The sequence below is a fragment of the Bos indicus x Bos taurus genome, chromosome 3 (genome assembly GCF_003369695.1).
Source record: "Bos indicus x Bos taurus breed Angus x Brahman F1 hybrid chromosome 3, Bos_hybrid_MaternalHap_v2.0, whole genome shotgun sequence".
NCBI classification, from domain to species: Eukaryota; Metazoa; Chordata; class Mammalia; order Artiodactyla; family Bovidae; genus Bos; species Bos indicus x Bos taurus.
Genome location: NC_040078.1, coordinates 7,446,440 through 7,462,045, shown reverse-complemented (window position 1 = coordinate 7,462,045; position 15,606 = coordinate 7,446,440). Strand labels below are relative to the sequence as shown.

The 15,606-nt window shown below is 44.9% G+C and overlaps 1 protein-coding gene and 1 non-coding gene across 4 annotated transcripts in view; one reads left to right on the top strand and one right to left on the bottom strand.

Annotated features, from left to right (window-relative positions):
* Positions 1–1,351: 1,351 nt before the first annotated feature.
* Positions 1,352–1,487, bottom strand: LOC113890598. The gene has a single exon (XR_003510556.1). It is a non-coding gene; the product is annotated as a small nucleolar RNA SNORA70 (small nucleolar RNA).
* Positions 1,488–14,547: 13,060 nt separating this feature from the next.
* The window catches only part of C3H1orf226 (chromosome 3 C1orf226 homolog), a 359,296-nt gene continuing 358,237 nt past the window's right edge, over positions 14,548–15,606 (top strand). For all 3 annotated transcript variants that reach the window (XM_027527372.1, XM_027527380.1, XM_027527363.1), the window contains exon 1: positions 14,548–14,752. In XM_027527372.1, the coding sequence (XP_027383173.1) occupies positions 14,648–14,752 (105 nt within the window). In that variant the 5' untranslated portion in view covers positions 14,548–14,647. The remainder of the gene's footprint in view (positions 14,753–15,606) is intronic.

Below are 15,606 nucleotides of genomic sequence, written 5' to 3'. Positions count from 1 at the left end.
TTTTTTTTTTAAACAAATTAAAAAATATATCTATTTGAGTGCATTGGGTCTTCGTTGTGGCATGTTGGATCCTTAGTTGTGGCATGTGAACTCAGCTGCAGCATGTGAGATCTAGTTCCCTGACCAGGGACTGGGCCCCCTGCATTGGGAGCTCCGAGTCTTAGCCACTGGACCACCAGGGAAGTCCAAACGACAAATACTGAGAGTTTACAATGTGTCCAAAATTCTAAGTACTTTTAATGAATGATCTCATTCCTTGTTTGTTTAATCGTGGGGAAATATATATAAAACTTGGAGTAGAAAATGGCAACTTTCCTACTCCAGGCTTCAATATTCTTGCCTGGAAAATCATATGGACTGAGGAGCCTGACGGGCTACAGTGCATGGGGTTGCAAAGAGCCTGACACAGCTGAGCTACTGAGCATGCACACATTCATACATAATACTCATTATTTTAACCATTTTTAAAGTGTGTAATTCAGTGGAATTGTACAATTCAGTGGTATTAAGTATGTTCTAAATGTTGTGTAACCATCATCACTGCCCATCTCCAGAAATTTTTCATTATCTCAAACAGAAACTCTATTCCCAATAACTCCTCATCACCTCTCTCTTTCCAGGCCTCGCTGGTGGCTCAGATGGTAAAGCATCTGCCTGCAATATGGGAGACCTGGGTTTGATACCTGGGTTGGGAAGATCCCCTAGAGGAAGGCATGGAAACCCACTCCAGTATTCTTGCCTGGAGAATCCCCACAGACAGAGGAGCCTGGCAATCTCTATTCTACTTTCTCTCTCTAGGAAATTGTCTATGTATCTCATGTAAGTGGAATAGTACAATATCTGTCCTTTTGTGACTGGCTTATTTCACTTAGCATAATTCTTTAAAGTTCACCCATACTATAGTATGTGTCAGAATTTCATTCTTTTTTTTTTTTTGACAAGAAAGTAGGATTTATTGGTGGGTGCGAGTAAGGAGGGGACAAGACAAGGCTCTCATAAATGTGGGGCCTGCCATTCGACCAGGGGGCCACAATTAGGGCATATTTGACTCCACAGCCGTCCAGGATGAGCCACTTTCCTGCCACTATGTTTTCAAATTCACCAGCATTAAACTTAGTAAATCCTCACTTCTTAGAGACATGGATCTTCTGGTGGCCCGGGAACTTGAACTTGGCCCTGTTAGGGCCTCAGTCACATGCTGCTTGTTTTGTAGCTTGGTACGGATGGACATTATGACTTGCTCAATGCGAACCCTGGCTACTGTGCCCAGGGGCTTTCCAAAGGCACAGCACACACCTATCTGGAGCCTAGACTGGGGACAGCATGCCAGTCATGAATGTCCACTGGGAAGGGCTGACTCCAGGCTTCCTTAGGGCAACACACAGAGGCCACAGGCTGCATACACTAACTACCAAGGAGGCTGCTGTTTGCAGACACTGCACACCAGGACCCCACAGGGAAAAGAGCAGAATTTCATTCCTTTTCAAAGCGGAAAAATATTCCACTGTATGTACATATTATGTTTTATTGATTTGTTCATCTGTTAATGGACATCTGGGTTGTTTCCACATTTGGGCTTTTGTGAATGATACTCTTTAAAACTTTTTTAATGGAAGATGCCAAACATATGCAAAAGCAGACCAAAAGAATGTGATAAACTCCCATGTACAATAATTATCATGGGCTTCGCTGGTGGCTTAGTGGTAAAGAATCCACCTGCCATTGCAGGAGACATGGGTTTGATCAGTCAGGAAGATTCCCTGGAGACTGAATTGGCAACTGACTCCAGTGTTCTTGCCTGGGAAATCCCATAGACAGAGAAGCCTGGTGGGCTACAGTCCATAGGGTCACACAAGGATCGGATACAACTTAGGGACTAAACAACAACTCTAATTACCAACTCATGACCAGTCTTGTTTCGTTTATATCCATACATAATTCTCCATCCCATATTATTTTGAAGACCATCTCAAATATCATAAATGCTACTGTTGTTTACATTTTACAAATGGAAAGACACAGAGAGGTTAATTGTGTTACCAAGGTTACAGAGCTCCGAAGAGATGCAGCCAGGATTTAGTTCAGGCAGTGTGATGGCTGAGCCTGTACTTGTGTCTTTGCTACACCTGTGCGTGTGTTTGCATAAACACACACACAGGCATCAGGTCAACTCTGGGAATGTTGGAAAAGTGCATTTGGAAAAGTTTGTCTCTTCCTACGTTTTCCCTAAACTTGGATGTTGCCTGGAATCTGGAATAGATAGGCATGAGTTTGAGGTCTGAGGTCTTAGTTACAAGTAGAGTTGGTGATCCCCAACCTCCAGAGTTGCTGTGAGGATTAAGTGAGATAAAGTCAGTGAAAGTGCCAGGCATGTGGCAGGAGATCATTACGTGTGATTTCACATCCTCTCCTCAGGTGCGGGGGTGTGGTAGGGGCAGGCTTACCTTCCCCCCACAGAAGCAAATGTCAAGAAAACATGCTCTATCAGAGTATGACTCTCAGAGGTCAATGTGTAATCACTGCTGGGGGATTTGTGTTGCAAAATAAGGGATTTTATCCTTTGGTCTTGTGCAGGCTGTGGGTGAGTGCAGAACAGAGGTGTTGCGATTCCTTCTGGCCCCTGAAATTACGGATGTATGTGTATCCATGTGTGTGCACAAGTATGTAAGCCAGGCTGGTAGGTAAGTTCAGGCTTCATTCTCTGCCCAGAGCATCAATTGCTTTCTTTTCTATAAAGAATTGTGTTCAAAACAAGCAACTACTTTCTCTATCTCCGTTTGCTCTTACTGGCTAAAACAGGAAGCAAAGCCCTGTTTTGGGACCCTTGTCATTTTCTAGTCCAAGGACACAAAGCTACAGGCTAGAGGTCTGAGTTCAGACAGGTCTTGGCAAGTGCTGCTCATCTCATTCTAAATTTCTGTAGTCAGGCCCCTTGAGTTAATTTGGGAAGGGCCTGCAGAGCTCAGTGGACAACTGAGCAGGACTCACTGACTTACAACAAAGAAGTCTCAGGTAATCTTATAATGCCCCTGCAGAGGAGGCCTGGGAGGTGGGGCACTGCAGCCTTCAGTATATTAAGTGACAGTTAGCAAGAGTCTGATTTGCTCTTTCCTCTTCCTGGAATGCCTCTTTCTAATCTTGCCCATGGAAGTAATATTGGGTTGGCCAAAAAGGTTGTTCAGGTTTTTCTGTAACATCTTATGAAAAAAAACCCCAAAAGAACATTTTGGCCAATGCAATATAATCCTTTAATGCCAAGCTCAAATACCACCTCCTCCACAAAGGTTTTCCTACATCACCACCCACTGCCACCCACTCCCACTGCCATACAGAGTAATTTCTCTCACTCTGAACCCTTATGGCATCATTTTTGTACCCTTTGAGGCATTTTTGCTGCTTTATCTCTGTATTATCTGAATCCCAGTATTAACTCTGATAGATCAAAGTGAGTTCCTTGAGAAGAGGAATCATTTTATCTCTTCCTTTTACTGTTCAGACCTCTTCATAGGCACATAATTAGCAACCAATAAACATCTGTGCAATAAATATTTCATGACAGTGACACATAGTAGGCATCCAGCAAATGCATACTGAGTGTAATGACATCCCTCTCCCATGACTGGAATTTATAAGAGACTTTTTACCCTACCCTTGATATTTAGATGGAAACCAATTCCACACAACCCTTTGAGTTCTAAAATCTGTCAAAACTTCAATGGAAATAACCATAAAACTTGTCTTGAGGTAGCATGTGAGATGGTCTCAAGGTGTTACAAATATTCTAATATTTCAAAATGTGTCATTGTCTTTGTGTGTATAATATCCCAACTGTCTCCAGAAGAACGTGAAGTGTCACAAAGTACAGTGCGTGTGTGATGATTTAAGATCAAACCAATCAACATTTGGTTATCAGATATTTCCTGCTTATCAGCAGAATGATCACTGATATTCCTAACAGTGACTCTGCAGCTCCACAAGAAACCAAAACACCTTGCTTAAAGATACAATGGCTCCAGAAACAAGCTTTTAAAAGGCTACTTACACTATTTAAAAATACACAATTCTGCGGTACTAATCACACTCATATTGTGGTACAACCATCACCACTATCCATCTCCAGAATTTTTTCATCATTCCAAACAGAAACTCAATCCCCAGTAAACTATAACTCCCTATTCTCCCCACCCTTCTGTCCCTGGTAATCTCCATTATACTTTCTGTCCCCATGGATTTGGCTATTCTAGGATCCCCATACAATGGAACACCACACTATTTGTCCTTTTGTGATTGGTGTACTTAGCATCATGTAGTCAGGTTCACCCATGTTGAACATGCCACAATTTCATTCTTTTTAAGGCTGAATAATATTCCATTGCTTCTTCAGTGGTTCAGAAGGTAAAGAATCTGCCTGTAACTCAGGACATATGGGTTTGACCCCTGGGTCAGGAAGATCCCCTGGAGGAGGAAATGGCAATCCACTCTAGTATTCTTATCTGGACAATCAATATTTCTCCAGGCAAGAATACTGGTGTGGGTTGCCATTTCCTCCTCCAGGGGATCTTCCTGACCCAGGGGTCAAACCCCTGTTTCCTGCTTCTCCGGCCTTGGCTGGTGGATTCTTCACCACAGAGCCACCTGGGAAGCACAGAACACTTTTATTTATTTATTTGGCTGTGCTGGGTCTTAGTTGTGGCATGCAGGCTCTAGTTCCCTGATTAGGGATCAAACCCAGGCCCCCTGCATTGGGAGCGAAGAGTTTGAGCCACTTAGCTGGCAAGGAAGTCCCTTATTCTCATTCGTCAACCTTATATCCACGGTAACTTCCCACTAACCAGAAAATTTGAGTGATTAGAATACCCTATTCCACCATTAGGCTTAGCAAGGACCTTTCTTGGAACATGTGGTCATGGGCAATAGGCAGAGACGGGGAATGATGCCCCTGTCCCGGGAGTGGATATGGGCCACACGGAGGTGGATGATGGGGCCACAGTAGCGTATTAGTAATGTGCTCAGCACGTTCGTCCAGTCAGGTGTGCGTTAACAAATCCCACCCCTCCCGCCCTCACCTCAACTCTGTCGCTCCTCTAGCTGTTCGCCTGGGTTGCTTCTCCAAAAAGGTACGGACTTGAGGAACATTTGTTCTGAATTAAGCTTGGCTGCAATTAAAGTGTTATCATCTATATGGAGCTCAGATTACAGAGGCTGCCTTTGGCCAGTGAATGGTATTGCCCTGGCTGCTCAGAGAGGTGGAAAATTCTGAGGCCCCTCCAGCACTGTTTCAGGAAAAATGCTCTGAGTGGGGTGGAGAGGGGCCAGCTGGTGATGTCAAGGGATTTATAAAAGAGATTACAAGACCTTTTAAGGGAATGAGGCAGTTGCTAATGATGGAAAACTGCTAAAGCTGGATCTGGATACAGCCTGCACATTTAACTTGTTAGTTATCCTGAAATGCTTGTGCGTTTTAAAAAACGTAGTGCAACTCCCTTTGTGTGCATTTCAAAAGGCAGCATTAGCGTGTGGAGAGAACCTGTTATGTTAATCAGAGTCCGGGGGAACTGAAACTGAACTCACACACATGAAGCCCCAAGTGGGTGATACAGGACCTGGGAAGGAAAATTAAATGCCCAAATGGACCTGGGTGCACTGCACATCCATATTTTTCCTTCTTTCTTCCTTATTTTTTTAAAGCACACTAGTGGGGGCTCTGGAGGAAGCTTTATTTTTTAAGTAGCTACAAAGCTGCTTAAAAGATTTACACCTCCAGAGAGAGATCTGAAAATAAAATATTTACTTATATTGCATTTCCAAGTGTTTGCGTGGTCTTTTCACAACCCTGTGTCATCCTTTCTGAAGAATGTGGCTTTTATAAGGAGGAACCAGGATCATTTACAGTGAGAGGGTAGATTTATTAATAGTTGAGTAGACAAGCTCCAACTTTAACAGTTGGGCTTACTTGGTGTTTTAAATAGATAACTAATGAAAAGTCATCCCAGATTTAGGGACAGAGACTTAAGTTTGGAGGGGTAAAAGTGAAGGCTCTAGAAATCAGTTTTCAGTGGAGCAGTTAAACTAAAGAAATTCTCTTTGCCATTATGGAGCTCTAAAACAAACCAATGAACAAACAAACAAATAAACAAAACAAAACTAATGGCCCATGTAAATAAGACTCAAACTGCCAGTCCAGGAGAAGGCCCAAAGCTAAAGTGGACTAGAAGCAAGAACTGGAAACCAGCATCTGGAAGCGAGCAGTGTGGAGGCACTTTGGGACCCACTATCCTAAGGCATAATTGGTTGCAGCTTTGTCTGTTTTCACCATTATTTATCTGTGCACAGAGGAGAACTGCACAAGGCCTGGCTGGCCCACTCCTCGCGTGCTCTTATAATATGGAAAATCCAATCATCTAGCTTTAAGTGCCATTTTTCAATTGTAGCTTAAACAAAAGGGTCAGGAAACATATGTTGTTTTCTTTTACTTTTTTGGTGGGGGTGGGTAGGAGGGTAATCTCTCTGAATTAGCACCCTGGGTCATATCCCAGTTCAAACATTTCCCACGGAAGGCTGCCATCTCGGCCCCACATCGAAGCCCTCCTTTGCTGCCTCCAGATTGGCTGGTAGTCTTATCACCCTGTGCCCCAGTAAGAACTCTCCATCCTGCAAGCTTATCTCCTCACTGTCCGCTTTGCAGACACTTTGCAGATTAAGGTCTCTACAGACCCTGTTTCTGTGTCTTCTGCTCACCTCCTGCTCCGTTGTTTACTAAAATCCTTTCCCTTTTCCAAGCTGGATTGAAGCCTCACCTCTTTCTTCTTCTCCCTCCCATCCAATCTGGATGACTGGTCTTTCTTTTTAATTGAAGTACAGTTGGGCTTCCCTGGTGGCTCAGTTGGTAAACAATCTGCCTGCAATTTGGGAGACCTGGGTTCAATCCCTGGGTTGGGGAGATCCCCTGGAGAAGGGAATGGCTATGCATTCCAGTATTCTGGCCTGGAGAATACAGTCCATGGGGTCACAAAGAATTGGACACAACTGAGCGACTTTCACTTTCATCTCACTTCACAGTTGATTTACAATGTCCTGCCAATCTCTGCTATACAGCAAAGTGACTCCGTTTTATAGATTCTTTTTAAAATACTATTTTCCTTTATAGCTTATCCCAGGAGACTGAATATAGTTCCCTGTGTTATACAGTAGAACCTTGTTGCTTATCCATCCTAAATGTAATAGTTTGTATCTACCAATCTGAAATTCCCAGCACATCTCTCTCCCTCCTCTACCTCCCTCCCCCTTGGCAATGACGAGTCTGATCTTGGTGTCTGTTTCCTTTTTAAAATAATTAATTTTTTGGTTGCACTGGCTCTTCTTTGCCATGTGGGTTTTCTCTAGTTGCAGTGAACCAGAACTACTCTGTTGTGGTGTGTGGGTTTCCCACTGCAGTGGCTTCTCTTATTGTGCAACATAGGCTCTTAGCCACACGGGCTTTAGTAGTTGCCGCATGCAGGCCCTGGTTGCTCCATGGCATGTGGAATCCTCCTGGACCAGGAATCACACCCATGTCCCTTGCATTGGCAGGCAGATTCCAATCCACTGTACCACCAGGAAAGTCCTGCGAATCTGCTTCTGTTTTGTAGATGGTTCATTAGTACCATATTTTAGATTCCACATGTAAGTGATATCATATGGTATTTGTCTTTCTCTTTGTGACTTACTTCACTTAGTATGATAATCTCCAGTTGCATCCGTATTGCTGCAAATGGCATTGTTTTGTACTTTTTTTATGGCTGAGTACTACTCCATTCGGAGAAGGCCATGGCACCCCACTCCAGTACTCTTGCCTGGAAAATCCCATGGATGGAGGAACCTGGTGGGTTGCAGTCCATGGGGTCACGAAGAGTCGGACACGACTGAGCAACTTCACTTTCACTTTTCACTTTCATGCATTGGAGAAGGAAATGGCAACCCACTCCAATGTTCTTGCCTGGAGAATCCCAGGGACGGGGGAGCCTGGTGGGCTGCCGTCTATGGGGTCCCACAGAGTCGGACATGACTGGAGCGACTTAGCAGCAGCAGAACTCCATTATATACATGTACCATGTCATTTTTATCCATTCTGTGGATCCATGCTGATTGACATTTAGATTGTCTCCATGTTTTGGCTATTGTGAATAGCACTGCTATGAATATTGGGGTGTATGGATCTTTTTGAATTATGGTTTTATCTGGATATATGCCCAGGAATGGGATTGCTGGGTCATATGGTAATTCTATTTTTAGTTTTTAAGGAACCCCCACACTGTTCTCCATAGTGGCCTCACCAACGTACATTCCCACCAACAGTGTAGGAGGGTACCATTTTCTCCACACCCTCTCCAGCATTTGTTATTCATAGACTTTTTATTCTTTATTTGATAATAAGTTGAGCTGGCACCCTTGGCAGTGAAAGCACGGAGTCCTAACCACCAGACCGCTAGGGCATTCCTGGTAGGCTTTTTGATCATGGCCATTCTGACAGGTGTGAGGTGATACCTCATTGTAGTTTTGATTTGCATTTCTCTAATAATCAGTCTCACCTCCTTCTTGAAGTTTTTCCTGACCATGCTGGTTCCAATGGGCTTTATTCCTCCTTTCCCTCCATGACACTTAGAAATGATGTCTCTCACTTTATACTTTGATCATACTTCAATTACTTTTTGCACTTAAAAGTGTATGTCACATTAAGGGTGTATATGACTCTCTTATAAATCCTGCTACCCCTGGGAAAGTATTATAGCAGAAATATTTGTTAAATATGATTGCCTTTTAATCAAAAGGATTTTTGACCAAAAACTGTTGCATCGATAACTATTTCTCACCTGAAATATTAGGCAGGGCCAAGAAACACAGCTATTAACTTGAAAAACAATATTTTGAATTGGAAGCTGGGAATGGCTACACCATCCAAGAAATATTCTTAGAAGAATGTACAAGAGAAAGGGGAACCCAACCATCTTTCTTCAACTCAAAATTCTTCAGACCTTGCTCCCTTCTCCAGATCTTTTAATTCCCCACAAGTGTTCCAAGAGAAAGGAGGTTGTGAAGCAGCCTGCGGGCCCTCTGAAAGTAGCTGTACCTTTCCATGCTATTTGCTTCCTGCCTTTCTGACCCAGGGGCAGGTGGGAAAAGCGCTGTGGAGGGAAGGTCACCAGCCACTGCCTCCCACTCAGCCTGCATTCCCCCTTTCTCTAATTTTGCCTGCACTCGTGAGCTGCTGAGGAAAGCTGGGAACCCAGAAAGCATTCCATCTGGAAGCTGATTAGAAAAAGTATTCAATTTATAAAAATATAACTTGCATGATTTTGTAGAAAAAGACTTACTCTGAAAAAATATTTATTAGTTGTGTTGGGTCTTCATTACTGCATGGGCTTTTCTCTAGTTGTGGTGAGTGGAGGCTCTCTAGTGCAGGAGCTTCTCGTTGCGATGGCTCCTCTTCCTGAGGAGCACAGGGTCTAGGGCTCGCAGGCTTCAGTACTTGTGGCTTCCAGGTGCTAAAACACAGGCTTAGTAGTATGGAGCGGCACAAGGGCTTAGTTGCACTGTGGCACGTGGGATCTTCCTGGACCAGGGATTGAACCCGTGCCTCCTGCATTGGCAGGCGGATTCTTTACCACTGAGCCACCAGGGAAACCCCGCAAACTTACCTTTAAAACAGAAATAAATGACTCAATAAGAAATGTAGCTTGCTCTTGTAATGGGGAACCCCTCATTACTTACCAGTGTGGGGAGTCAATTTCAATCACAAGGGGAAACACATGTAGGCCAGCATCAAAATATGCAATACCTTTTAGAATAACCTTTTTTTACGGGACAAATGTCCTAAATTGTTGCTTATGACTTCCCAGTGGTCCAGTGGTTAAGAATTTGCCTTCTAAGGCAGGGGATGCATGTTCGATCCCAGGATGGGGAACTAAGATCCCACATGCTGCGGGGTAAGCAAGCTCCCATGCACTGCAGCTACTATGCCCACAGGTGCAATGAAGACTCAGCACAGCCCAAAGAAAATTGTTGCTTACAAAATAAAAGATCATAATAAACCAAATTTGGGTTAGAGACTATTAGTGATAGAGGATATTGTTGGGGGATGGCAGAGAAATCACTTAATATTTTTACTGACACCTTTTAAAACGGGCTAATGATTTCTAAATCTTTGTGCCTATGGAGACACTGTCAAGTAAAAATGGTGCCATTAAAAAATAATCAGAGCTTTTTGGAGTTGAGTTGAGTTCAGTTCAGTTCAGTTGCTCAGTCGTGTCTGACTCTTTGCGACCCCATGAACCGCAGCACACCAGGCCTCCCTGTCCATCACCAACTCCCGGAGTTCACTCAGACTCATGTCCATCGAGTCAGTGATGCCATCCAGCCATCTCAACTTCTGTCATCCCCTTCTCCTCCTGCCCCCAATCCCTCCCAGCATCAGGGTCTTTTCCAATGAGTCAACTCTTCGCATGAGGTGGCCAAAGTACTGGAGTTTCAGCTTTAGCATCATTCCTTCCAAAGAAATCCCAGGGCTGATCTCCTTCAGAATGGACTGGTTGGATCTCCTTGCAGTCCAAGGGACTCTCAAGAGTCTTCTCCAACACCACAGTTCAAAAGCATCAATTCTTCAGCACTCAGCTTTCTTCACAGTCCAACTCTCACATCCATACATGACCACTGGAAAACCCATAGCCTTGACTAGACGAACCTTTGTTGGCAAAGTAATGTCTCTGCTTTTTAATATGCTATCTAGGTTGGTCGTAACTTTCCTTCCAAGGAGTAAGTGTGTTAGCTAATGGAAAGAAACCATTACATATTAACATTTAATATTATTATTTATAAGAAGATTTTATGAGTTCTGTTTGTGTATCTGAGCAGTACTGAGCAAGCTGACATACTCTTCATTCTTTCTTGGTTATAGCCATGAAAGGATTTTTAGGACTTACTGCTTTCTGACCTCCACCAGCTACTTCTCTCACTCAGCCCCAGTTTCCTCACCTCTAAAATGGGTACTGACAGTACCTACCTCATATATCAAGTGAGACAAAGCATAGGATGTACTTAGCACAGCAAAGCAGGTATTTTATGATCAAAACCTAATTTTCTCAGTTTTAAATGTGCTAAGAATAAAGTTTGCCATCAATTTATTTTAAATCCATATTTGTGTGATGAAAAGATTACTGAGTAGGAGATCTAGGCTTCCCTGGTGGTTCAGAGGGTAAACAATCTGCCTGCAATGTGGGAGACCCAGGTTCGACCTGTGGGTTGGGAAGATCCTCTGGAGAAGGAAATGGCAACCCACTCCAGTATTCTTGCCTGGAGAATCCCATAGACAAAGGAGCCCGGCGGGTTACAGTCTATAGGGTAGCAAGGAGTTAGACATGACTAAGTGACTTGACTTCACTTCTTCTTCAGCCTATAGTGATGACTAGGCAAATTAACCTCTCTGGGTTTCTATTCCTTTGGATTTATGAAGGAACTGGATTAGAAGATCTCTGAGTAGTTTCCATTTCTTAAGTCCCATGTTAGGATTTTTTTCCAATTCATTTTCAAACAAAATTTTAATAAAATTTAACATAAGAAGCTTTGTATGCTTTAGCAATCTATTTTTCAATTAAATGTATATCAGATTAAAATTGTATTATGCAGTGTTTAAAATACGAAAGGATATGAAAAATGATACATGTACCTATCATTCACTTTAAGAGATAAAAAAATTGGAAATACTGTGAGTGAAGTTCAATGGTATTTAAAGGTGCAAAAACAAGATCGAAATATCTGCTTTAAAAAAAATCACTTTGGATGTCCATTGCTTCTGAAAGAAGGGTGTTTTTGTGCCTGTGTGGCTCTGATGTTGTAGTAAGTGGAGGCCAAAGCAGAGGACAGACCCCTCCTTTTAGGAACATTTCATCTAACTGAAGCGAAGCAAATATAGCTTAGCAACAAAAAAACACCTAAATAAAACATGGACCCTGCATTTGATATGCATATCATTTGCAGTAAGATTTTTACGGCAATCCAGGCTAATGGAAACACTCCTTGACAAAGGATTGGATTCAAATTTTGGCTTCTTTCCATTCTACGTGTGTGACCTTGGGCAAGTTATGTAATCCTCTCTGCCTCAGTTTCTTCATAAAATGGGGCTTACCTTAGGGTTGTTGTGAATATTACATGAGATAATACAGGCAAGGCTCTAACAACAATGCCTGACACATAAAGTTCAATGAATATCAGCTATTATTATTATCCAATTCCATAAATAATTATTGGATGTCTACTATGTAGCAGTCTCTGTACTAGATTCTGAAATATCTGTGGAGCTTAAGCTTTTTGTGTCTGGTGTACAAAGAATGTGTTACAGAGTTAGATACAAAATTCTGGTAAATGTAGCATTCCAGTGGGACCCAAGTTAATCTATTAAAATAGAGGCTTTGGAGTTCAGAAGACTTTTTATTTTATTTTTTTTTAAATTTTATTTTATTTTTAAACTTTACATAATTGTATTAGTTTTGCCAAATATCAAAATGAATCCACCACAGGTATACATGTGTTCCCCATCCTGAACCCTCCTCCCTCCTCCCTCCCCATACCATCCCTCTGGGTCGTCCCAGAGCACTAGCCCCAAGCATCCAGTTTAAATTCAGGTGGGAAAATGAGATGCAAAGGAAATAGTTACTTAAGGTCTTGCCTTTTAGTTGTTGAGTTCCTGTGCCAGGTTTTAGAGAGGGCATTACGATGCATATTAAAACCATGGTGACATTCAAAGAGTCACACATGCCTGATTAGACTTTCATGTCCTGTATTTATAAAAAGGTTAGTGGAGCATTTCCTCCGAGCAAATTATTTTTGGTTCTTACTAATATTTATGAATATAATAAAGTTTATACAGCAGAAGGTATATGATTAATTTGTTTTAGTCATCAGCTTTCTTTCATATAAGGAGATATCCCAGAAGAGGCTACATCTTGACCAGTAATTTCAGCAGGTAGGGATCAGGCAACATATAGGAAAGAGCAATTGTACTTCAGCACTATGGGGCAAAATAAGAAATAGATTTATGACAGTAATGCATTCTCTTATATAAATCTATCACAGAAATATTATAGGAAGACATGCCTCTTGGAAGTAATTTTATTGTGATGCTTTTGGGGCCTTGACTATACACAATAGTGTCTGTATGTCAAGTTGTCCCTGGTGGATGTGTCCGCAAGATATTAGTAGGTTTAAATTGAATTCAGCAGAGTTGCTGACCATTGGCTCTCAGTGATCTCACGTTGGGCTAGCTTTGGCACCAGACTGTCTGGTTACTTTTGACTCGCGGGTAGTATTAAACCATGTTCCTCTACCCATGGGGTCTGATACATAATTGGTCACTAACTATCCCTTTGCCCTGCCCTTCCTTTGCACATTTTTGCATGGCAAAAACACTCTTGGTGTAAAGGAGAAAAGTGAATGGGCCGCTTCTTAACAATAAGCAAATTGAACTGAAGCACTTTCTAAGATAGGAAGAGTAATAACAACTTGGAAGCCCATTTTGTCGACAACCAGCTTTAGGTTAAGAAAAATAGAAACGTTGTGGACTCTTTTGTCCTTAGTACGCTTCATCGGCCTATTCCATTTCCATGAGGCTTATGGTTTTAATATTAACACTAAAACCACCCCCAAAGGCATCCCCACAACCCTCCAATAATACAAGTCACAAAACACAGCCCAAAGGAACGAACACAAAGCACCTGCGATCGTCCTCCATTTGGGTGCAGTCTTGATTCTCCAGAGAAAGGAAACTCTCAGAATTAATGTTTTGAATACACACGGGCCAGGACTTGGGCCTTCCTGGTAAAACATAAAAACAAAACAATAAACACCAGCCCCTCCCCCCTCCAAAAACAAAAACAGAAAACCCAAGGCGCCGCTGCTGCTAACTATTAGCAGCCTGGCTCACATTCTGACTGTAAAAAACAAAAACAGGACTGAGCCTGCGTTCCTGGGACACCGGCTGTCCAGGGTCAGGGCGAAGTTCCAGGGGTCCGGCCCCAGGACGCGGGTAGAGCCGGGCGCCAGGCTCCCGGGGACTTTCACCTGCTCGGCGGGCAGCGCGGGGGCGGGCCCGGCGGCGGGCGGAGCCTGGGCACCCTGCGGGAGGAGCCGGCCCGGGCCCGCCCCGCAGGAGGAGTCGCTCGCCGGCGGCTGATCCGGCGTCTCCGTGACAGGCACCCAGCTCCGCCGCCGCCGCTGCCGCCGCCTTTTCTTCCTCGTCCCGGGCTGTCCGCGCCTCTGTTCCCGGGCCAGCGCCGCGCCCAGTCCCAGCGCGGGCCGCGCGCCCACCGCTCCCCTCCCCCGGCCTGGGCGCCGCGCTGCCTGCTCCCACCGCCGCCCCCGCCGCCTTCCTCGCCGGCAGGAATTGCGCGGCCACAGCGCCGCTCGCGTCGCCCGCATCCGCGCAGCCCGGCCCTCGGCGTCTCTCCGAGTCCCGGCTTCCACGGCCGCCGCGCGGCCGGGGCGCCTCCAACCCGGCGACCCTCCGCTTGCGCCCCCTCCGCGCGCCGCCGCCCCCGGCTCCCGCCTCCCCTCCCCGCGGTCTCGCCAGCTCCTTCCTGCCACCACCGCCTCTGGAGGAGCCGGTCCACCGCGGGTCACCATGCCCAGCAAAACCAAGTACAACCTTGTGGACGATGGTCACGACCTGCGGATCCCCTTGCACAACGAGGACGCCTTCCAGCACGGCATCTGCTTCGAGGCCAAGGTGAGGGGCCCCGGGGAAGGGACTGTCCCGGAGGGGGCATGTCTGAGCGGATGGGATGCGCAGCCATCCCGGACGCAGAGCTGGTGGGTTAGGCTGATTTGGGGGCCTTTCTGTTAGGGAGGATGACTCCCCTTCCCTGTATAGAATTCCGCGGGTTCCTGCCCAGAACTGCTAAAGAGTAACTGCAAAGTTTGAGCGGTATTGCTTCATCCCCCTCCTCCCACCTGCAAACTGCCCCATCCTTACCCACCCAGGACTCACTGAGTTACTTCCCGGATCCCTCCTTCTGAGAACAAGCCAGTCGGGGAGCGCAGCCTGGATTTGGTTCTTTAGAATCGCTTTAGGGAAGCTTTGGTGTCATTTACCTGTTGGGATCTCGTGGGAGAGGTGCTTTCAGGAAGGTCTTTTATAAGGGGAATACCTGCTTCCTGATTGAAGAAAATAATACAGGGGTGGGTTTGTTTTTAGATTCCTGGTAACCCCAGCCAGGTGTCAGAGTCACTTCCTAAATGCCTTATTAGCCACGACTCCTTTGCAAGTGCCAGTCATTGAAGGGGGAGGTGTGGTGAAAGCTGCCCGGTTGCTAGTTTTGTGGCGTAATGTGAAGTTTCAGCAGCTAGTAGGGGACTGCTGCTGAAGAATTTATCGGGGGGGGGGGGTGGCGGGGGGGGGGCGGCAACAGGAATTTTCAGCTCAGAGCCCCAGGTCCGTCCTTGGGAGAGGGGGTGGGGCGGAAGCCTCTGAACTGCACCATCAGGTGTGAATAAGGCTGGCCCCCTGTCATGCACTTCCCAGAGTGAGGAGTTCTGGTTTCCGAGGTTGCAGCCGGGGTTCCTGCCCATCACAAGGGAGCA